Source organism: Ctenopharyngodon idella, chromosome 3 (assembly GCF_019924925.1).
Source record: "Ctenopharyngodon idella isolate HZGC_01 chromosome 3, HZGC01, whole genome shotgun sequence".
Classification (NCBI taxonomy): domain Eukaryota; kingdom Metazoa; phylum Chordata; class Actinopteri; order Cypriniformes; family Xenocyprididae; genus Ctenopharyngodon; species Ctenopharyngodon idella.
The window spans coordinates 39,403,676-39,428,576 of NC_067222.1; the positions used below are offsets into that span (position 1 = coordinate 39,403,676).

At 35.8% G+C, this 24,901-nt stretch overlaps 1 protein-coding gene across 2 annotated transcripts; it reads right to left on the reverse strand.

Annotated features, from left to right (window-relative positions):
- Positions 1–1,331: 1,331 nt before the first annotated feature.
- icam3 (intercellular adhesion molecule 3) lies at positions 1,332–22,495 on the reverse strand. Of its 2 annotated transcripts, XM_051888281.1 has the most exons (9): positions 22,163–22,491; positions 20,173–20,436; positions 19,737–20,066; positions 19,205–19,447; positions 10,925–11,242; positions 10,301–10,543; positions 4,880–5,206; positions 4,513–4,755; positions 1,332–2,750 (listed from the first exon to the last, which is right to left on the reverse strand). In XM_051888281.1, exons 1-9 carry the CDS (start codon positions 22,254–22,256, stop codon positions 2,530–2,532), a joined length of 2,283 nt encoding a protein of 760 aa, XP_051744241.1. In that variant the 5' UTR covers positions 22,257–22,491; the 3' UTR covers positions 1,332–2,529. The 2 variants fall into 2 exon arrangements, with proteins under 2 accessions (XP_051744241.1, XP_051744242.1); XM_051888282.1 differs by lacking the exons at positions 1,332–2,750; positions 4,513–4,755; positions 4,880–5,206 and adding an exon at positions 8,880–9,650 and having other exon boundaries at positions 22,163–22,495.
- Between the last annotated feature and the right edge of the window lie 2,406 nt (positions 22,496–24,901).

The window sequence follows — 24,901 nt, forward strand, 5'->3', positions numbered from 1 at the left end:
ATAATAATCAGAAATGTTTCCTGAGCATCAAATCATCATATTAGAATGATTTCTGAAGGATCATTTGACACTGAAGACTGGAGTAATGGTGCTGAAAATTCAGCTTTACCATCACTGAAAAAAAATAACATTTTAAAATATATTCAGTTAGAAAACAGATACCCTATTTTAAATTCCAATAATATTCCACAGTATTACTGTTTTTACTGTATTTTTGATCAAATAAATGCAGCCTTGGTGAGCAGAAGAGACTTCTTTCAAAAACATGAAAAATCTTACCAAACTTTTGAACAGTAACATTTATTATAATTAGGCTAGTTTGTGCAATTGAATTTATTTAAATTGATCGTTAAAAGATCAAATGGATTGTGTTAAGTTCTGTAATTGTTAATAAATCTGTCAGAAAAAAAAAAACATGCAAAAGTTGTACCTTTTGGTGTAGCCCACAACAGCCAGTCACTGGCAGCCCTTTACAAAAATTAACAATAGTTTTACTACTGTAATCATACACATGACTACAGGCGCATCAAGAGCACAAATCACACATTTTTTTAGTGGTCATGAAAATGTATTCAGATTTAGCATATTAATGATGCATTCACCTCATAAATCAAAACACTGCTTTCCCCTAAAGGAAAGTACATGTAAGTTCAAGTGCATGCTTTTAAAAGTATAAAGTATCAGCGATATTGGCCCTGTATTTACTTGGTATCGGATCAATACCAAATTTTGCAGCATCGCCCACCCATAATCTATTCTTGAGCTGTTCTCGTCAAGATTACTTTCTCTTCTCAGGCTATCTTAATATGACACATTATTAAAGGGATATAAACCATCTTGCCAACAGAATATGATATTTTATGATATCATTTATTTTATTTTTTCAATGATTGAGGTAAAATAAAAGTCCCCCCCCCAAAAAAGTGCTACTCTTGCAAGACAAATTAGAGTGCCTCTGCAAACAATGCATCTGCTCTTGTAGCCTATTTTCGTGTTACGATAATACATTTTTATATTGTTTTACTACATTTATTTAATGTATATATTGTTGTAACTTATAACAGCAGAAACAAAGTATAGTGATTGATTTGTTTTGTTTTCTTCATCTTAAACATTTCTCATGTCTCATCAAGTTTGTCACAATAGTTGAGCACTAAAAAATTCATCTGTAAATAACAAGGAGCAAGCAATCAGAAAAGGCCAAATAGAAAGACAACTGAGGTAAAATAATGTTCAGTTCTTATACACAACACTTCTGCATTTACACCCTTGATAAAATGCAGACAGTTGTTCAATACAAAATAAGATGGTCAATTATTTTGTGAGATGAGTAAAAAGCACAAATATTTTTATTAGGTTTTTTTTTAAACAAATGTTTTTCTAAAATGTTCTTAACAAATTCAAATCACACAACGTGTTTATAAGGACAGACGGTGTAAATTCAATGAATCAAATTTAAACCCCACAAGAATACAGGTGAGATTACATTCTACATGAAACACAGTTCAAACAAAAATGAAAATTCTGTCATCATTTACTCGCCCTCATGTCATTCTAAACCTGCGTGACTACCAATGTTTTGTGGAACACAAAAGGTGAAACTATTAAAAATCTTTGCACAGTTCTTTTCCATACAACCGCAGTTCACCTATCAGGCTGCAAAAAGAAACTGTTCATAATTTATGTGCTCGGAAAAAAACACCATACTGCTTTAGACATGAGGGTGAGGAAATGATGACAGACTTGTCATTTCTGCGTTAGCTATGCTTTTAACATCTTTATACTGCTTGAGCCATAAAACTGGCACACTTATTTATGTCCAGCATCTCTCTCTCTTTTTTTTTTTTTTTTGAGGCCTGAGAGAATTTTCAGAAACACATCAAAATATTTTCCCACAGGTTCAGCATGAGAGACCTGACACCCAAGCTTTCACTTCTTCACAGTCACCGTGTGCTCCATTCCCAACCTCTAAAGTGTGGATTTCTCCAGAGGAAGTGAAACTTAAAAAAAAAATACTTTGTTAACGGAGTAACAGACTCAACTATAGTGTCTTTCTCAATATACTGAATAATGTATAGCATTTGATAAAACATAAACTGATCAATGTGCCTGAGACATATACAAAAGGATAACCTAACAAGAGCTTAATAGCGTGTTTTTCCCTTATACTGGTTAACAAAGAAAATATTAATCAAGGTCAAGATCCTTGAAAATGTCCAATGCAGGCATCAGGCCCTTTAACTTGAAATTCATTCACTGTCATTACCTCAACATCAGGTATTTTTCTCTAGTGATTTATACAGCAGATTGTGGGAAACTAAAAAGTTTATTTTGCGATGCAATTAACAGTTGATGACAACTGGATCTAAGAGAGAAGTGAATGGACCAATGCTCCGTAAAATAAAAAACAATGAAGCCATGAAGAAACTAGCCTCAGAACAGAGGCCTAGAGACTTCCAGTGTAAAAACAATCCTTGCCCAATGTGGATAGTGTATCTTGGCAGATGCAGCAAACCCAGGGGTTCATACCTAAGCAAAGATATTGCTCTGAGAGAGTTTCTTCATAGGGATAGTGTTGTCTTTGCCATTCTGTGCTATGTTTCCATTTTGTGCACTAGGCTTGGCATCCTTCAGGCTATAACGGCCCGTCTTGGCTGTTTTGTAGTAGATAGAGTAGATGAAGATGAAGATGACTGAGATGAACGCCACTGTGATGGCAACAAGCCCTGCTATTAGGGGCAGGTAATCCTCTGTGTCAAGAGAAATAAAGCACACCAAAAGATTAGTCACGATCTAAGCAAATGAATAACACAGCTTAAACAGTTAATAAGTGCTAAATATCTAAAGAGTGTACTCACACTAGGCGATCTGAACCGTGCCCGAGTGCGTTTTGACCCCTAAAGTCTGGTTCGTTGGACTAGTGTGATTGCTCTGTACCGTGCGTGGTTCGTTTAACTGTCCCTGGCCCACTTGAAAGAGGTGGGCCAGAGCATGGTTCAGTTGGGCTCAGGCACGGTACGCATGTACTGTGAGTGCTAAGCGTAAGTGTGCTCTGGCCTGGAATGTTAAGTTCAATGTGATTGCAGGCCAGCGGAGGAGTGGGGAAGGGGGACAATCGCGCCAGGACATGGTACAAGGAAACCGTGCCTAGTCTGAGTACACCCTAAGTGACCTGAAGAAAACAATACTTAACGCTTTTGCCATATCAGAATCAAACAAGCAAAGTGAAATGGCTGATCATAAGTCCAAGCACACACAAAGGCCCTGTTTACACCTGGTATTAAGATAAGTTTTGGTCAAGCAGACCACAAGTATGCGAGGGAGACACACTTATGTTTACACCTGGTGTTTTAAATTCGTCTCTTTTGTTCAATTTCGGCCACTTCTGTCCTGATTTCTTTGAGGGTAAGGTCTATGGAAGGGGGTAAATGTATGGGTTTTTTCAGATCTTTTGATCTAATGGGCAAAATAAGTTTGTGCAATTTACATATGAACACGACCAGCAACAACGGAAAAAAACATACAGAGAGCATTTTGTTTCTGCTCTGATAGACCAGAGTGTTAGAAATCAGGAAAGGTGAGAGAACATTGTGCTTGGTACATTTTTTCATCTTCAAACCAAACTTGGGTCTTTAGCTGACAAAGTTTAAGTCCTGTCTGGCTGGCGTGCTTCCCATAATGTTTACACGTTAGGTAAATGGGCGGAGAGTAGGCGGTCTTTTGTGGCTGTACAAACAGATTCGACCACAGGAGCGTCTACAGTATGAAAGCAATCCGGTCAAATGCGATTTCATCTACCTCTGGAAGTGGTCAAAAGTGGACAAGCTCAAAACATTTTACACCCCATTTACACCTGTATTTAGCATAATCCACTTATGATCCGATCGACCAAAACGATTCTTAATACCAGGTGTAAACAGGACAAAAATGATGTATAACACATTTAAACCAAGTTTATCACCCTTTAACAGTAAAACAACAAGTGAAGCCTTATGAAGGATCTGAGGATCTAAACCGAGTTTTTAATAGCAACCTGTGTGTCTGCGTGGCTTCAAAAATGTAAATATACACCTGTGCTGTACTTCATTTATATTGTATCTATATCTCTGTATTTTTACCCATTTCATAATATTTATCAGTATTCATTTACTTTTTCACATTACTTGTCATTGTATATTACTGTTTTATTGTATGTTGTCTTCACAAGTTAGAGATAAGGAATGCCTCTATCTTAAGGTTTCCATTGCCTTGGTATAATAACATTTGTTGAATCAAAATATTTAAATGCATTCTGATTTTTTTTCAACAATTTATTCATTATGATTTGCTACTTTCATTGCATATTTGAACTAGTGTGAGCTAAGCATCATAAATTTTATTTTTTAAAAGGTGTTTGGTCTATTCAAACTTCTACCATTATGAAACCTTCCCATATTTTAAAGTAATACTGCAAGAAAGTGGAAGCAGTTGTTGAAAATGTAAACCAGAACATAAGCAAAAATTCACAGTTACCTTTTAAAATCACTTTTACATGTCTGATGGTGCTGCCAACAGAATTGTTTGCAATGCAGGACACTTCTTCTGGTGTTGAATCTGTTATAGTAAAAGTTTCACTATAAACTGGATTATTTGTGCTGATATTCCAGCTGATTGTTGGTTTTGGGTTTCCTTCGGCTTCACAGACCAGCACCATTTCATAGCCACGAAACACAGGCACTTTGGAAAGCAGTTTGGTCTCATTGATGATCGGTTTAACTTCAGAAGGGAGCAAAAAAAAAAAAAACAGGTTTTACATGTTAATAATTAAGACCACTATAATACCTGCTAAATGAACTTGTATGTTTAAAAACATAAAAAGTGGACTTATTAGTATACTTACAATATACAGTAATGTTGAGAGGATCTGATGTGACTTTAGGAGGAGGTTGAGGTCCTTCTGCTCCCAGTTCCAGCTCTGCTTCACACCTGTACTGAGCTCCATCATCAGATCTGTCTGGACGGATCATGAGTGTGACTGTTTTATTCACTGGAGTCTTGATGGTGTCAGTGAAGTTGGTTTGATCCACCAGAGTCTGTCCTTTGTACCATTTGACAGTGAGATACCGAACAGAAGCCACATAAAGAACGTCACACTGGAGTTTATACTGCTGGCCCGTTGTCATTGGTCCTTTATGATCCCCAGCACTGATGGAAATATCTGGAAGACCTATTAAGCAATAACAATAGAGTAACTACAAATGCTTCACAATGTTGCATCTCAAAAACAAAAATTGGTAACACTTTACAATAAGGTTCATTAGTTAAACATTAGTTAATGTATTAACATGAACTAACCATGAACAATACATTTGTTACTGTATTTACTAATCTTCATTAACGTTAGTTCTTTTGTTTCGACTCAGTGGTTCGGAGCGTGTATCAAACTGCCAAAGTCACGTGAACTATTGAAGTTTCAAAACACTTATGACATAACAAAGCCTTGTTTACTGAAATTATGTGATTTTGGCGCTCTGATCCACCGATTCGAAACAAAAGATTTGTAAAGCTTCATGAAGCAGTGTTTCGAAATCGCCCATCACTAGATATTGTTGAATAAAGTTGCTATTTTTGTTATTTTTGGCGCACAAAAAGTATTCTCGTCGCTTGATAATATAAAGGTTAAACCACTGTAGTCACATGAACTGTTTTAAATATGTCTTTAGTAGCTTTCTGGGCATTGAAAGTGTTAATTATCTTGCTGTCAATAGAGGCCTCACTGAGCCATCGGATTTCATCAAAAATATCTTAATTTGTGTTCCGAAGATGAACGAAGGTCTTATGGGTGTGGAACGACATGAGGGTGAGTAATTAATGACATTTTTATTTTTGGGTGAACTAACCCTTTAAGCTGACACAAGGTACCTAGTTTGTAGCTGGTATGTTGCAACTGTTGCTCTTTGACCACCAATGACCATCAACCATGTTTCAAAGCACAGTCACCATTTTAAGATGTCTTTTCCAACACACTGGCCTTTGCTTCCTTTCTGTGAAACTGTTAACTTCCTATTATGTATTGTGAGCAGTGTGGTATTTCCAGTGAATGGTGGTGGGCTTGGATTATAAAAAAGCCCAGCATACACTAGTTTGCATGTCTTAGCTGGTTTACAATGGGCAGCCTGGCTAAGCTAGTGTTTATCTGTACAGACCCAAACTAGCCAGACAATGGAAACCACCTAAGGAGAGTAAACCAGCTTAGGTTTAAGATTTTACAACTCTGTTGTATGTATATGAGTTGTTGATGAAACAAGACAATCATCAGCAAGTTGGGTAATAATTTTACAAGTCACAACTAACACTGAAAATTATGTTAACATTTGAAAGCAAGCTAAAGGAACCACACTAAACTGTGATGTTTCCTGGTGAATAGCTTCAGGAGCCGCTTAACTTGTCTACCGGTAACCAAGACTTTTTAAATACTGGAAGACTTAACAGTAGGCTATATATATTTAGTGTTGCTAACAGACTACTTTTTATGGTTGGCTGTGGTTAACAGCTCAATGCAGGCTTACAATGATAACAAACACACTGTATTTATCTTGTTTGACAACGTTATTCTATCGCTATTTAAACAGTGTTACTCAAATGTAGCGAGACTTTTTAATCACTCTGGACGTATTTAAGAGGGCTTTATCAAGTTTAACACCGAAAACTGTTCTGAAAATATATAATTTTCCCTTTCAGGATTGGAAAAATACAACATTCGTTACATAAATGTCCTAAAATACAACATTCGTTATATAAACATCCTACCATTCAACGCATACCGCCGCGACAGCAGATCCAAAATTAGACACGTGAAGAGTATCCTATCGCTCCGCGCCGTCATTTTAGAAGTAGCTGCGCTATATTGACACTGCTGTTAACCAGCTAACAGTGTTTAATTGTTCAGGCGGTAACACAAAACACGGGCTCGGACCCTTCATTTATCGCAGGAAACCACTGCCCAGTCTGCCCTCGCATAGCCGCCTGTTTTGGTTAATGTTAACCCTCCCCCACACATCTCTCTCAAAGTGCACGTTGCAACTTTATTCATTTGCATCCTGTCACTTAAAATCGTTGTTTAAAAAACATACGAGCACATTAATCTTTTAGAAAAGGCAACATCGCATTCTAAAAGCCCAATGTTGAGAAGCCACAACTCAGTACTTCAACCTATTTCCCTCCATTGTCAACACATCCTCGAGATCAGATAAAACTAAGGGTGGGTCTGTATAAAAACAGTTTGGCATGTTGTTTGTTTTATATCTCTTCTCACAGCGCTTTCTGTGTCACAAAATATGAGACATACTGGACCCTCATTGGACACATTCGCTGTCTGAATAAGCAAAGCAGCATTTTTAGTATGCAGAAAGGAGCAGCATGTCTGAATACTCAGTACTCATGACACAGGAGGTGAGATTCATTCATGAGATTCTGAGATTGTGCAACCAGTTAATCACTAGATGATCAGACTGGCCCCATCTAACAAAAAATATGTTCTAAGATCATGATAAAGTTATGAAAATGTTATTTCTGAATGTTCTCTGAACATTCAAAACATCCAGTTCTTTAAATGTTTAAAAAAATCTGTATTTTTGGTTATGTGAACATTAGGGAACATTCCATTTTATAATTTTGCGTACACTTTAGAATAAAACATTTTAGTTGGATGAACGTCCAACTAAAATGTTTCAGAAGAAACTTCCATGAATGATGATGTTTTTGTGCTAATGTTTCGAGAACATTATTAAAGACTGGGTCATAACTTTGAACTGAACATTCTTATTACTGTAAGAATGTTTGTTCATAACTTTGAGAGAACCTTGCCAGAACATTCTGAGAACGTTCCCTGTTAGCTGGTGCAGTGGTCATAAGTGCTGCATACTTGTGACTGAAGTGTTGCAGTGAACAGAAACAGATCTGTCGTACCAGCAGGCATCACTGCACGGGTCGAGCTGAATAGGGCATTCAGTTGTGTTCTTGTTCACACACTGAAGAATAGCCTTTACAAATAATGAAGCTATAGAATCAAACAAGTGCACAAGGACACTTGTACTTGTAAACAGATCATTTCTCTGACAATGTTAAATAAAAAAACACTTGCATTAGCACAGATGTCAGTACAAAGTCCAAGACCACTGCTGTATCAACAGTAAAACATAAACCAAAAATATGTGCACTCTTAAAGGGATAGTTCATCCAAAAATGAAAATTCTGTCATCATTTACATTAATCATATTCAAGTTACGGAAAAAACGGAACTGGCGCCGCGTTCGTTCCGTAAGTAGAACAGGGAAGGTGTAGGACATACAGCATAAGCTTTTTGAAGAATACGGAAGTGCGGTCTGGTGGAAGCACTATACATTTTCATTTTTTTAAAGAAAATGACAGATCGTTTCTCTAGATAAGACCTTATTCCTCGTCTGGTATGGTTTAAAGCCCTTTGAAGCTGCACTGAAACTGTCATTTTGACCTTCAACCGTTTGGGGTCTATTGAAGTCCACTATAAGGAGAATAATAATGGAATGTTTTCATCAAAAACCTTCATTTCTTTTCGACTGAAGAAAGAAGGACATGGACATCTTGGATGACATGGGGGTGAGAAAATTCTCAGGAAATTTTGATTTAAAAGTGGACTAATCCTTTAATGACAGAATTTCATTTTTGTGTGAACTAACTCTTTAATAGCAAAGTGAAAAGGGCCTGTTTCCCCTGGGTTTCTCAACAGGAATGATTCTGGCCATCATTGCTAAGATTATAAGCAAATGTAGAGCTACTGCAGTGACACGATTTTACACTTAGCATGGTTTTAAAATAAAAAATACAAATAAAAAAGGCCTTTCAATTATATTAAATACTGGTCAGTGAAAACAGAAATTGTTTTATTTTTTAGACTTTTCTTTAAAAAGGTTTTATATAAAAAAAAAATGCATTTACATAATGTCATGTGTTAGTAAGCTGTGCTCAAATAGGACATGATGTGAAACGTATAGAAAAAGATTATATTCTACACAAAGAAATGAGATTCTATTTACAGGTTGGCTTGAGATAATTTACATTGATTGATCACAAAGTGATCCTACAGGTAAAGGCACAAGAGATCTCATCTTTAATCATCAGTATCTGTTTAAGTACACCACAACATTACAACATCTATCAGTGAAAAGACTAATGACTTCAGTGCAGTAATAATGTAATAAATATTCAAAATGTTCAATGTGCCTGAGACATACAGTATAAGCATAGTTTCTTTATAAAAGCAAACAAGAGTCAAATACAAATCTAACCAGGGTGCTACTCAACCATTTTAGTTGATCAACATCCTCGGACAACAGATTGGCAGTTAGATCTGAAGTGAGCAGAACACCGATCCATATGACCATCCGCTCCAACTGATCTGACAGCAGATGATCAAACTGAGGGAGTCCTAACCAAAGCAGAGATATTGCTCTGACAGAGTTCCTTCATGGGGACTGTGCTGGCTGCGCTATAAGTCCATTAAGTGCTTTGGGCTTCTTGAAATTATACTGGCCCATCCTGTTTTTTTTTGTAGTAGATGTAGATGGAGATGATTGAGATGACCACCACCACTACAGCAACAATAATGCCTAATATTATGGGGATGTTATTCTCTGTGTCAAAAGAAACAAATATATGAGTAAATCAGCAATTTAAGGGAATTAAATCCAAGCGAGCAAAACTTAGGATAGATATCAAGCCTGCATAATTTCTTTCGACATATCAAAAGTCAGCAGCTAAATTAAATAAAAATCCATGCAAGGCAACAATGGTGACACGATCCACAAGCCACATCTTAAATAGTGTTCCTATTACACATCCTCTGACATTCAGACTGCAAGCAAAGCATTACAAGATCAACAAAAGAAACAGCTTCTTACAAAAGTGCACATACTTTGTGAAAGGCCAAAGACACAAAAGAAGCCGTTCTGAAATCTGAAAGCTGTGTGTTAATTGTTTTAAGATGAATGAAATTTGCAAAGACAAAAGGCAACACACGAGAATAAACCTCATTGGTTCTTGCGGAAGCTCAATTTTGTTTTTTGTTTTTTCTTTTTTTTCATTTTAATTTGCATATTTAATAAAACCAAAATAAATTTTCTGTTTAATATACAAATACAAAACAATATAATTTTGGAACAACCACAGTTCCTTTCTGTGGTATCTCTGTCAGTATTACTAAAGCAAACTGAAACAGCTGGCGGAAATTACCAAATAAACTAAGTCACTTAGAATTGAAATTTATACAAAAATGCATAGTTACCTTGTACGGACACTTTTACATGTCTGATGGTGATGGCAACAGAATTGTTTGCAATGCAGTACAGATCCTCAGGTGTTGAATCTTTTACAGTAAAAGTTTCACTATAAACTGGATTATTTGTGCTGATATTCCAGCTGATTGTTGGTTTTGGGTTTCCTTCGGCTTCACAGACCAGCACCATTTCATAGCCACGAGACACAGACACTGTGGAGGGCAGTTTGGTCTCATTGATGGTCGGTTCATCTACAGAAAAGAGTGAAAGAAAAACACAGTTTAAGAGGTGTTTCTTCTACATACACATCATAAATGTCTTATGTTCATCCATTGGATGAGGAGAGACCACCGATATGATTGTAAAGTGCTTTAGGTGTACAGTAGTACATATGACTGTGCTAAATAAATGCCTCATTCATTCATCATTCATTAATTCATTCATATAAATTTTAATCTAGTTTTCAACAAAACTACTCAAATTTAGAAGTTTGACAAAAAAAGTTACATGTTGCACCTGATTCCTATATCAACTTGACACACTGTGTCACATGGTAAAAGTAAAAGTCTCCTTGATTTGGACAACAGATGCTCTTAAAAGATTAATAATAGAAGCTGACAGATCTTACTTACAATGTACAGTAATGTTGAGAGGATCTGATGTGAGTTTAGGAGGAGGTCGAGGTCCTTCTTCTCCCAGTTCCAGCTCTGCTTCACACCTGTACTGAACTCCATCATCAGCTCTGTCTGGACGGATCATGAGTGTGACTGTTTTATCCACTGGAGTCTTGATGGTGTCAGTGAAGATAGTTTGATTCACCAGAGTCTGTCCTTTGTACCATTTGACAGTGAGATTCTGAACAGGAGCCACATTGAGAACGTCACACTGGAGTTTATACTGCTGGCCCTCTATCATTGGTCCGTTATGATACCCAGCACTGATGGAAATAACTGGAAGACATATTAAGCAATAATAATAACTAAAAATGCATCTCTAAATTACATCTAAAATACTTGAAATACTCAAATACTTTGAAAAAGTGCAAAATACAAATATTGTTCATTTATAGAAAAAAAAAAACATTACAAAAATTTGTTTTTGTCTTGTATTCAACAGAAGAAGAAAAAAAACTCACTCGGGTTTGGAACAACAATAAAGGTGAGTAAATGATGACAAAATTTTCATTTTTGGGTGAACAATCCCTTTAAGCTGATTGCTGTTTTGACACAAGGTAGCTAGTTTGTAGCTGGTATGTTGCAACTGTTGCTCTTTGACCACCAATGACCATCAACCATGTTTCAAAGCACAGTCACCATTTTAAGATGTCTTTTCCAACACACTGGCCTTTGCTTCCATTCTGTGAAATTCTTAACTTCCTATTTTGTATTGTGAGCAGTGTGGTATTTCCAGTGAATGGTGGTGAGCATATTTAGTCCATTAGATTGAAAGATCTGAAAAAGCCAATACTATTACCCCCTTCCATAGATCCTCCCCTCAAGTAATCAGGACAGAAGTGGTTGAAAGTGGAAAAAAGAGACAGATTAAAACACCAGGTGTAAACAGGTATGTGTCAACCTCGTCCACAACACATCTTAATACCAGGTGTAAACAGGGCCATGGAGACATTTCTATATATTCCTGCTAAAAAATGCTTAAACCAGTATACGCTAGTTTGCATGTCTTAGCTGGTTTACAGTGGGCAGCCTGGCAAAGCTAGTGTTTATCTGTACAGACCCCTCTAAACTAGCCAGACAGACATGGGAAACCATAAGGACAGTAAACCAGCTTAGGTTTAATATTTGCATTTTTTTTTTATTTTTTTGGCAGGAATTCAAACTCAGTTGTATGAGTTGTTGCTGAAGCAAGACAATCATCATTAAATTGGGTAACAATGTTAACATTTGAAAGTAGGCTAAAGGAACCACACTAAAACAAAAACTGTGATGTTTCCTGGTGAATAGCTTCAGGAGCCGCTATTCACCTTGTCTACCGGTAACCAAGACTGGTTATATACTGAAAGACTAACTACAGATATTTGCAATTGCTAAGAGACTACTTTTATATGGCAAACCATTTTAACATTTAATCTTAAAACATAAAAGTATCTATTTTCATGCTACTAGTCAGACTACTTTTTTTTTTAGATACTAGTATTTATTCCATTAAGTACTTCATTAGCGATTAGTGCTTATTCTTTAGGTCCTAGTACCTTTTTAAAAGATACTAGTACTTCTCCATTAGATACTGGTACTCATTCAGATAACAACTATTTAGTTTTGACTAGTATGTATTCCAATTGTGACTAGTACATATTTTTTTATATATTAGTAGTTGTTCATTGGGTACTAGTTCTTATTTTTTTAATATACTAGTATGTATTATTAGATACTAGTACTAGTCATTATATACTAGTACTTATTATTAGATACTTGTACCTATTAAATAAATACTAGTACTTATTCAATAGATACTAGTACACATTTATTAGATACTAGTATTTATTCCAAATGTTACTGGTAAGATTTTTTATTGAACTCTACACTGGCCAGTCTTACTAGTCCTAGCTGTTGTGACTAGTACGACAAGAATTGTTACTAGTAACAATTACAAAAGATACTAGTGTCTAATAAATAAGTACTAGTACCTAATGAATAACTACTAGTATCCATTAAATAGGTACTAGTATCTAATGAAAAGTAATACTATTTAATAAATAAGTACTAGTATCTAATGAATACTTACTAGTAATATTTAAAAAGATACTAGTCACTATTGGAATAATTACTAGTCAAAAATTAATAGGCGGCGTCATATTTTAGCTTATCTTGCTAATTGGTAAGCATGAAAACACAAGGAAAGATATATGTTTAATACATTTAATATGATATTTATTGTTTTTGGCGTACAGTATTATAAAGACTTGAATGTTTGGATTTGATTATAGGCAGTTAAGTAGATCCAGAAACCAGTTCATGCACACCAGCCATAATACCCACTCAAACAACCACAATACCTACGACATCCACCACAAAAGATTGTGCCTTTTTGGAGAGTATTTATAATTCCTTAAAATAAAAAATAATTAATATTTATCTGCATCTGAAAATGCAAAGAATGTCAAATATGAGTTCTTCTCTCCATGAAATAGGCCTACTCAAAATATGTTTAAGCTATTTAAAGACAAAAATGGCCCTTTGATAATAAAAAGGTTTATGTTGCCCTTATAATGTTATAATACAATACAACACACTAACAATGATGTGTCTCTTAAATTTAAAAAACAGCAACACAAAACATTATCTACAATTGTGGCTGTCATATTAATAACATTTTAATTGTACACTGTAAAACTCAGTAAGTTCAGAATACTCAAAACATTTGCGGAAACTTATTACCTCAAAACATTTATGTTCTCTAACTTAATTTTTTGTGACAAGTGGGGCGGGGCCGAGAGCTGTGGAGGTGGAGCAAGGCCAGTGTGGTGCACAGGTGTCTCTCATTAACAATCACATCACTGGCATTCCTTCGCTCCCACGGTTCTCAGCCTCGCCCCACTCAAGTACATATAGTTAATTTACATAAACATCACATTCAGATCTTGGTTAAATGTTAGTTAGCAAAAAACACATGCTGTTATAACTATCAAAGAGACTGTCAATATATACTTGCATGTATGTAATCAAACAACATACAGTATATGTGGTCTTAAAAGTTTTGCAGCCCATCCTCAACCTAACCACACGGTCTACTCTTCACCAGAATGGTAACCCTACAAAACTAACATAACAGAACCCCCTGTCAATCCCAACATAACACAACATTAAACACTAACTTATGTCTCCCTATGTTAATCTTATGCAAAAACACACAAAATAACACTTTAATTTCAACATTTATACAGTCTGATGCAAAGCATGCTGGGAATTAGAAATCTGCTGCAACTCAACTCAATCATATTAAGTTAGTGCCATAGTGCCATGGGCAAAACAATTTAGTTTACTTGAAATATGTCAGTGCTGTGAACTCAAAAGTAAAAGAAAGTTTTAAATACTCATAAGTTAATTTAACTGAATTAATTTGTTTAATTTAAGTTTGTCCTACTCAAACGAATGAAGTATTTTGAGCGTTAGGGTTTACAGTGTATACACTATTGTATTAAAATGTTGTGAATTCTAGTTGCTGTGTTTCGGCGTGTTGTTACAGGAAGAACGCATCCACAACAGGAGCTATTCTGTTCCACTATTCAAGTAAAGCTTGAACTAAGTTATGTGCTAATCAGAATGTTTAACTCCAGATGTGCACTTTCCACAACACGCTGAAACAACAACACAGAGAATTCACAACGTTTTATTACAATAGTGTTCTCATTATAATGTTATGTAAATGACAGTCCCAGCAGTTATTAATGTTGTGCATTGCTGTTTGCCTGCAAGTGGTGTGGTCCCTTCTGAATGAATCCAACCATTTCTTCCGCCGATCTAACTCCTTATAATCGAATGAAATTGTAGTTCGGGGTTTCTCTGACGACTGTTATTACAGCTAACAGCACCACATATCCCAGACAAATTGTAACCTTGTTGTGAACCTTCTGAGAGTGTTTTGTTGGCCTTCCTCTGGTAGTTGTAGCTGTTGTGACAACAGACTGAAACAGGTCGCGCAGCTGTGACCGTACACAAATATGGTGGCGATAAAGCACAGTGACGTCACATGAAACCCATGGACATGTTATTAAATGCTGTATTAAACTAATTTCAGAGCTCTGTATAGGTCATTTCACAAAAACATCTGCAACGTTTTAATTGGAAGGTTAGTTTACATGGTTATAAAAATAACCTCCCTGCAACGTTCTGGGAACATTATTTTATGGTTTTCAAATAATAACCAAAAAATAACCATTAGGGAGCATTCTGTATAAATAATTTTTAGGCTATTTAAAATAACTACCCTGCAACGTTCTGGGAACATTATTTTATGGTTGCAAAATAATAACCTAAAAATAACCATTAGGGAACGTTCTGTATAAGTTTTTTAGGCTATTTAAAAATAACCTCCATGCAACGTTCTGGGGATGTTATTTTATGGTTGCAAAAATAAAACCTAAAAATATTTTTTTTCATTATTATTTGGTTCTCAAAACAATAACCAAACGGGAACCAAATACTAATGTTATGGGAACATTCTGCGTTTGCTAGGTAGTTACGTTAAGGATTAAATGTTAAAACGGCTTGCCATAATTTGTTTGGTTGGCTGTGCTTAAACTGCTCAATGCAGGCTTACAATGATAACAAAAACAGTATTGATCTTGTTTGACGTTGTTCTATCGCTATTTAAACAGTGTTACTCAAAAGTCTTTTCAGAAGCGAGACTTTTTAATAGTATTTAAAATAGCTTTATCAAGTTTAACACCGAAAAAAAAAATAGGAAAATAGGAAAATGTTCTGAAAATAGGAAAAATCTTCAGGATAGGAAAAAATACAACATTCGTTAAATAAATGTCCTAAAATACAACATTCGTTATATAAATGTCCTACCATTCAACGCATACCGCCGCGACAGCAGATCCAAAATTAGCGAAGAGTTGTGAAGAGTAACCTATCGCTCCGCGCCGTCATTTTAAAAGTAGCTGCGCTATATTGACACTGCTGTTAACCAGCTAACAGTGTTTAATTGTTCAGGCGGTAACACAAAACACGGACTCGGACCCTTCATTTATCGCAGGAAACTGCATAGCTGCCTGTTTTAGTAGTTTTAGTAGGCCTAACATTATTAAAGACTGGGTCATAACTTTGAACTGAACATTCTTATTACTGTAAGAATGTTTGTTCGTAACTTTGAGAGAACCTTGCCAGAACATTCTGAGAACGTTCCCTGTTAGCTGGTGCATTTGCACAGATGTCAATTAGAGGTGTTAGAAAATATCGATACACATGAATATCGCGATATTATGTTTGGCGATACTGTATCGATTCTCAAAAACACTGTATCGATATTTATTTATTTATTTATTCATTTATTTACATCCAAGATTCGTGGCTTTGTGTTCGGTTTAAACCACAGACTGTATAAAACCCAACCACTAGATTTCAGCGTTATCTCAGAACGTAAACTGACGCGGAGCCGGAGAAGCGCAAGGTGCATCGTTAGCGTTAGCATTAGCATTAGCAAACCCAGCTCACAACACAATAGAATTATTCCGCTCCCGCGGTATACAGAGCTGAAGTGTGGACTCATTTTGGCTTCAACTATAAAGAAACCACTAAGGAGATCGACAATAGTTTATTGTTTGCAAAATAGGCCATGTTAAAATCCAAAACTCGGGAAACGCATTGAATCTGAGAGCTCACTTAATATCCCGATGCCATCCGCGGAGCTGAGAGAGGCGTTCGACAGAATATGTGATATGTACTGCACGTTTTCCTCTCGGTAACAAAATAAACACACAACAATAATGACAGCAGAAAGAAAGCATCTGATCATAGCGATGTGGATATGGCTGCACCAGCTCTGTTCAGCACTTTAGTGAAGGCACGTTTATTTAAATAGCACTTTATACATTAGACTGCTTTAAAGCAAGCAGCTTTACAGTATTAATAAAACAAACAGATATTCAGTCATAAAATGGACTACAAACTTTATGTTGTCAAAAAGTTTAGAAATTAAAAACTGTTATACTGTGAACCTTTAAAACATCTACACCTAAAGAATCCTGCAGTCACTTTACTATTTTCCCTTAGATTGCACAAAATAGTGTTTAGTGATATAAATGCAAATGATACTGTATTGATTAAATAAAATAAAGTTGTTTGTAAGGTTTTATGCATATGGTGGTGTGTTCTTTATGACAGTTTTTTTTCTGAAATTACATCCTTTTTCTAAAAAAACAACAACAAATATCGCCTTTCTTACAGTATCGCAATATATCGTATCGTAACCCCTGTATCGTGATAAGTATCGTATCGCTAGATTCTTGGCAATACACAGCCTTAATGTCAATACAAAGTCCAAGAACACTGCTGTATCAGCAGTAAAACATAAACCAAAAATATGTGTACTCTTGAGGCTTACAAACAGCCAGTTTTGTGCTTTGTCAGAGCGTTGACCAATGGAATATGGCACATACACGCCCCTGAAAAATTATTTTGGCTATTGTGGAATACATCAGCCTGTTTAGAGCCATATATAAAAAAGAGGCTCATCTATATTCATAATCTTGGCAAGCAACAAAAAAAAAAATCTTCACTGGTGCAATACTAGTAAGTTAATAGCAAAGTGAAAAGGGCCTGTTTCCCCTGGGTTTCTCAACAGGAATGATTCTGGCCATCATTGCTAATATTATAAGCAAATGTAGAGCTACTGCAGTGACACGATTTTACACTTAGCATGGTTTTAAAATAAAAAATACAAATAAAAAAGGCCTTTCAATTATATTAAATACTGGTCAGTGAAAACAGAAATGGTTTCATTTTTAGACTTTTCTTTAAAAAGGTTTTATATTAAAAAAAATGCATTTACATAATGTCATGTGTTAGTAAGCTGTGCTCAAATAGGACATGATGTGAAATGTATAGAAAAAGATTATATTCTACACAAAGAAATGAGATTCTATTTACAGGTTGGCTTGAGATAATTTACATTGATTGATCACAAAGTGATCCTACAGGTAAAGGCACAAGAGATCTCATCTTTAATAATCAGTATCTGTTTAAGTACACCACAACATTACAACATCTAGGTCCAAGAGTAACACCTTTAGTGTGTTTATCAACATAATCATAATGTAATAAATATTCAGAATGTTCAATGTGCCTAAGACTGTAAGCATAGTTTCTTTATAAAAGCAAACAAGAGTCCAATACAAATCTAACCAGGGTGCTACTCAACCATTTTAGTTGATCAACATCCTCGGACAACAGATTGGCAGTTAGATCTGAAGTGAGCAGAACACCGATCCATATGACCATCCGCTCCAACTGATCTGACAGCAGATGATCAAACTGAGGGAGTCCTAACCAAAGCAGAGATATTGCTCTGACAGAGTTCCTTCATGGGGACTGTGCTGGCTGCGCTATAAGTCCATTAAGTGCTTTGGGCTTCTTGAAATTATACTGGCCCATCCTGTTTTTTTTGTAGTAGGTGTAGTAGATGTAGATGGAGATGATTGAGATGACCACCACTACAGCAACAATAATGCCTAATATTATGGGGATGATATTCTCTGTGTCAAAAGAAACAAATATATGAGTAAATCAGCAATTTAGGGAATTAAATCCAAGCGAGCAAAACTTAGGATAGATATCAAGCCTGCATAATTTCTTCCGACATATCAAAAGTCAGCAGCTAAATTAAATAAAAATCCATGCAAGGCAACAATGGTGACACGATCCACAAGCCACATCTTAAATAGTGTTCCTATTACACATCCTCTGACATTCAGACTGCAAGCAAAGCATTACAAGATCAACAAACCAAACAGCTTCTTACAAAAGTGCACATACTTTGTGAAAGGCCAAAGACACAAAAGAAGCCGTGCTGAAATCTGAAAGCTGTGTGTTAACTGTTTTAAGATGAATGAAATTTGCATTAATCAAAGGCGAAAGGCAAAAGACGAAAAGAATCTGTCACGTGCATCTGTGTGATTTTACAAACTTCAAATGACCTTGCATAAAATCTATCCTGACAACATAATTTAGACTACTAATTTTTTTTTTTTTTTTTTTTTTGCATTTAACCAAATTAAATATTTTGATTTAATATCAGACATACGAATACAAAAAATATAATTTTGGAACAACCACAGTTCCATTTTGTGGTATCTCTGTCAATATTACTAAAGCAAATTCAAACAGCTGGCAGAAATTACCAAATAAACTAAGTCACTTAGAATTGAATTTTATACAAAAACGCACAGTTACCTTGTTTGGACACTTTTACACGTCTGGTGGTGCTGCCAACAGAATTGTCTGCAATGCAGTACAGATCCTCAGGTGTTGAATCTGTTACAGTAAAAGATTTACTATAAACTGGATTATTTGTGCTGATATTCCAGCTGATTGTTGGTTTTGGGTTTCCTTCGGCTTCACAGACCAGCACCACTGAATATCCTCGAAACACAGACACATTGGAGGGCAGTTTGGTCTCATCGATGGTCGGTTTATCTACAGAAAAGAGTAAAAGAAAAACACAGTTTAAGAGGTGTTTCGTCTACATATACATGATAAATGTCTTATGTTCATCCATATTAATTTTAATCTTGTAGTTTTCAACAAAACTACTCAAATTTAGAAATTTGATAAGAAAAAGTTACATACTGCATCTGATCCCTATCACCACATAACTTGACACACTGTATCACATGGTAAGTGCTACAACCACTAAAAGTCTCCTTGATTTGGACAACAGATGCTCTTAAAAGATTAATCATAGAAGCTGACAGATCTTACTTACAATATACAGTAATGCTGAGAGGATCTGATGTGAGTTTAGGAGGAGGTTGAGGTCCTTCTTCTCCCAGTTCCAGCTCTGCTTCACACCTGTACTGAACTCCATCATCAGCTCTGTTTGGACGGATCATGAGTGTGACTGTTTCATTCACTGGAGTCTTGATGGTGTCAGTGAAGATAGTTTGATCCACCAGAGTCTGTCCTTTGTACCATTTGACAGTGAGATTCTGAACAGGAGCCACATTGAGAACGTCACACTGAAGCTCATACTGGTTTCCCTCCATCATTGGTCCGGTGTGATTCACAGTGCTGATGGACACACTGTCTGGAGTCTCTGTGGAGGAAGATTCACACACTCTGATATCTGCAGTCATGAATGTACATACATTAGATATTTCTGAGAATGAAAAGATAAAAATATCAATAACAGAGAAACTCACGGTAAATAGTCACTGGGAGCTTTAACTGACACTGTTTCTTATGGTTTATGTAGCAGTATGGCTCTATGTCCCATTCTCTCAGGTTTGACACTCTCCATGTGATCAGATTGACTGATGAGTTCTGGGACACTGCTCCCTCACTGGCTTCCCATCCCATCCCTTGATGCGTGACAGAAGTGCTACAGTTAACTGACACAGAACCGCCGTACTCCACAACAACTCTCTGTGGGTTGAGCTGAATAGGACATTCAGCAGCATGTGTCCCTGTTAAACACATTGAAGAGTATGCTGTGATTTACAGTATTTTAATCACTTATACTGTTGTAACAAGCAAGTGGTGAATCAAAACTCATAGTACTAATCTGCCAACAAAACAGCAAAAATGCAGGATTTCTATATATTTTCAATTGACTAAACTGCATAAAATCACAAAGTACCTTTTTTTTTTTTTTTTTTTACCACTTAGTAATTATGTAATCATGTATACACACAGTGCCTTTCAAGTAAAGTAACTGCCTTTCAGTTTCCTTTTTAATACTTAACATAAAACTTATAATTTGCATGGTTTATTTTTATACATTTGACTTCAATTTAACCAAACTGATCTTAATGGTTAATCGATATTTGTTATATCCATACATTTTCAGCTGGTTTAAATATTTTGTGTCTTTGCGAGTAGTAACATTATGATCAATAAATTCTTGTTACAATATTGCTATTTTTTTGTTATATAGTAACCACTCTTGTTTACTATATATCATAAATACAGTACCGGTCAAAAGTTTGGAAACATCAAGATTTTTTAATATTTCTGAAAGAAGTCTCTTCTGCTCACCAAGACTGCATTTATTTGATAAAAAATACAGTAAAACAGCAATACTGTGAAATATTATTACAATTTAAAATAGCTGTTTTCTGTTTTAATATAATTTAAAATGCCCGTGATGGCAAAGCTGATTTTTCAGCAATCATTCTAATATGCTGATTCAGCCTAATAGATACAGCCTTGGTCAACATAAGAGACTGCTTTCAAAAACATTTTAAAAAATGTTTCTAAACTTTTGAATGGTACGGTATGTGTGAGAATTTGATACTGACAACATGGAGCAGGATAGATGATCATGCAAAACAAACTTAAACAAAGAAGCTCATAAAATATAGAAACGTCAACTGTCTATTCAGTCACACTGAAAGAATATTTTGTACAAAATCCACTGAGAGTGCACATTATGCATTATGAAGTATTACTGTGTCTTTTGTGCAATTTCTTGTTATTCTTTCAATATTATTTACAGTATTGACAGCTTGGAAAAGAAAAAGAAAAAGAAAAGAAAAACCCCCTACATTTCTGAAAAAAACAAACAAAAAAAAAACGCTCTAAAGATAACGTTAGTGCGCCCTCCTCTGGTGCCAAGCGCAGAATCAAATGACTTTACTCGGGGTGTAAAGACAAAAAACAAAAAAGTAGGATAGTCTTAAAGTACATATACGATTTATTTATTTATTTTCCACTTGTACAGGTCTTTAGAGGTTCAAAGCTCCCAAACTTACAAGCTCCAACTCCAAGCTCGTGTTTTTTGCCTGACGATAAATAGACGCGTTTGACTGATGAGGTAGGGCGTAGTAATTAGGTGATAAATAGACTAAAATTTAAAAAAAAGCTGACTCCCTGAAAGTCTTTGTATAGTCTGTCTATTCGCACCCTCACTTCAACGTGCCAGTGCTGAACAAGTATCAAGTTACTGGACGGACAGGCACAGAAATATGTGTTAGCCTAACAGTTATTTCATCGTACCATGGCAACACAATTTATTAGACGTAGGTTAATACCATGAAAATACCATGGCACTCTCTGAGGTATTATTGTCAATGAATATCGCAGTATACAGTACTTTCTTGGGTGACATACAAACTAATAAGTGGCGCAATTATTTTCGTCACCTTGTAGACTAAGGTACAAACTAAATATTTTTAAAGTAATTACACTTACCTGTAACTAGTGTGAAGTACAGAAAACCAAATCCAAATAGCCGCATACAGAAAATCCGAAAAGACGTGGGGAGAAAAAACGACTGCTTCTTCATTTTAAAACAATGTTAAACTCTAGTACTGGGCTTTAGAAATGAGATGTCCTTCCCCTGTGGTAGATCTGCGTTACTTTTCATCCAGTGGGAGATCTTTTCAAATGAGAGTGACCACGTGTTTGGTCAGCAGAACTGCCTTTCCCCGTTTAGAGATGTAAGGAAGATAACTGGAATGTCCAGTCTCATTAGGGGACTAGCTAGCTACTAACTAATCTGTCTCTAAACATTTCTCTTTATTTCACTTCTGTAAACATCACAATGACCCTTAGTGACATAATGGAATTTACCGAGAGTTCCCAGAGTTTTTTTTTTTTTTTTTTTTTTTTTAAGATGGTGGCTAGTTCAAATAGCCTACTTTGTTTTCTCTAGCAGTTTTGTATTTTGGCATCCTACAACAAGTTCAAAACCCTATTAAATTAGGATAATGTTTGTTCATTTTGTCCTGCAAATTAAAAAGCCCAAATAATATTGTTGTAATAGCTCTCTGGTAAACAACTGAACACAAAAACTCACTGACATGCTTTCAGATATCACCATATCTCATTTCTGGCTAAAAAACCATAACTATCTATGCTCTCACTTGTTATTTAGTAACTTTAAAGGGAAAAGGAGAGATCCATTTCGTGAAAATATTGAGCTGGAAAACTTTTTTTCTGTTCAAATAGGCTATTAATAAATGTTGATATGTACATTATGTTTGTACATGCATTTCCCTGTGAAATGTACTTTAAATCAGTGTTGGTCAGACATACGGTTGCTGATCCACTGGTCACCTGTTCCGATTTTTCTAAAAAAGAACTACCAAACATGCACTACCAACTGTGACCCACTAGTATCCGGAAAGGATGGAAAGTTGGTTGGTTCCTGATAAGAAGTCAGGAAGCACTTAGAAATCTGAGATTGTGCGAGAGTTTGAAGTATCAAGTTCTCACTGAAGAACAGAGATCCCTGTGTGTTCTCAGTGGACTGGGACACTTCACTAGCCTTACAAGCCTTAATACCCAAGATGCACTGTATCTTTTTTTTTTTCATTAACATGTTCATGTTATTACTGCCTATATGACATTTTTCTTTTTTTCTGATTAAAATGAGTCAGTGAAGGAAAAGCTCATGCAACATAACTTTGTTTATCTTTGATGTCAGGGATAGGAGGGCTTATAGTCTGAGGGGGGAGAATGGAATGTGTTGAGACGGCAGGATAAATAGCAGAGATCAAGACAAAATTCCTCTGTTTCTACATAAGCAATAGCACACTAGCAAGAGAAGTGTAATTCTGTGTAACAGCAATGACAATTTCAGACCAACCGTACGATTATGAGTGTGACACTTAGATAAAAAAAAAAAGCATGACTCATATTGAGATATTTAGTCATTTAGTCTATTTTTGCTCTGTTTCACACTAGTCACACATATTTCCCTGATGAATCAGTGTTTTGAATGAACGGGTTGAATGAATGATTCAATGACTCAAAGACCTGTTTATTGCAAGTCAAAGTATAATCACTAAACATTACAAGTATCATTTGTATATCAAAATATGTGTAACACATGTTGAACAGTTCTATAACAAAGGGGGTGGGGGGAAATCCCCACTGTAAGTGAAAGTGAAAGTGAAAGTGACATGATGTGTGGCCAAGTATGGTGTCCCTGTCCCATACTTGGAATTTGTGCTCTGCATTTCACCCATACAAGTGCACACACGCAGCAGTGAGTATTGAACACACACACCCAGAGCAGTGGGCAGCCATTTTTGTTCTGGCAATTGGGGGCCTTGCTCAAAGGCGGTTGTGGGTAATAAGAGTGGAAGACCACTAGGGCACAACTGCCCGAGTAAATAAATGCAGTGAAAACAGTGAGGATCCAGAGCTGCTTGATCAAGTTTGAGGACTGGAACTAACAGTTGAATAAATCATTAATCTAAGAGCCTGCATAGCAAACTGAGGTAACAAATATAGACTTAAAGGGTTAGTGCAACCAAAAATAAAAATTCTGTCATTAATTACTCACCCCCATGTCGTTCCACACCCGTAAGACCTTCATTCATTTTCAGAACACAAATTAAGATATTTTTGATGAAATACAGGAGGTTTTTTTATCCCCCATAGAAAGCAACATCATTTCCACATTCAAGATCCAGAAAAGAGACATTGTTAAAATAGTCAATGTGACAAAACAAAAATAAACAAAACAATAAAATATTGACTTTATTCAACAGTTTCTTCTGTACCCTGTCATTCTCCTACGCTGTTTACGTTGTAGTGCAGCGCTTCCAGGTTTTAAAATGAATTGAATATTGAATAAAGTCGTTATTTTTGTTTTGTTTTTTTGCGCACAAAAAGTATTCTTGTCGCTTCATAACATTAAGGTTGAACCACTGTAGTCATGTTGACTATTTTAACGATGTCTACTACTTTTCTGGACCTTGAATGTGGTAATTACATTTCTTTCTATGGGAGATAAAAATAAAAAAAAAACCTCTCGGATTTCATCAAAAATATCTTAATTTGTGTTCTGAAGATGAACGAAGGTCTTACGGGTGTGGAACGACATGAGGGTGAGTAATGTGAGAATTTTCATTTTGGGGTAAACTAACCCTTTAAGGATGAATATACACCACACAACGCTTCTGAACAGGTTTTAAAACA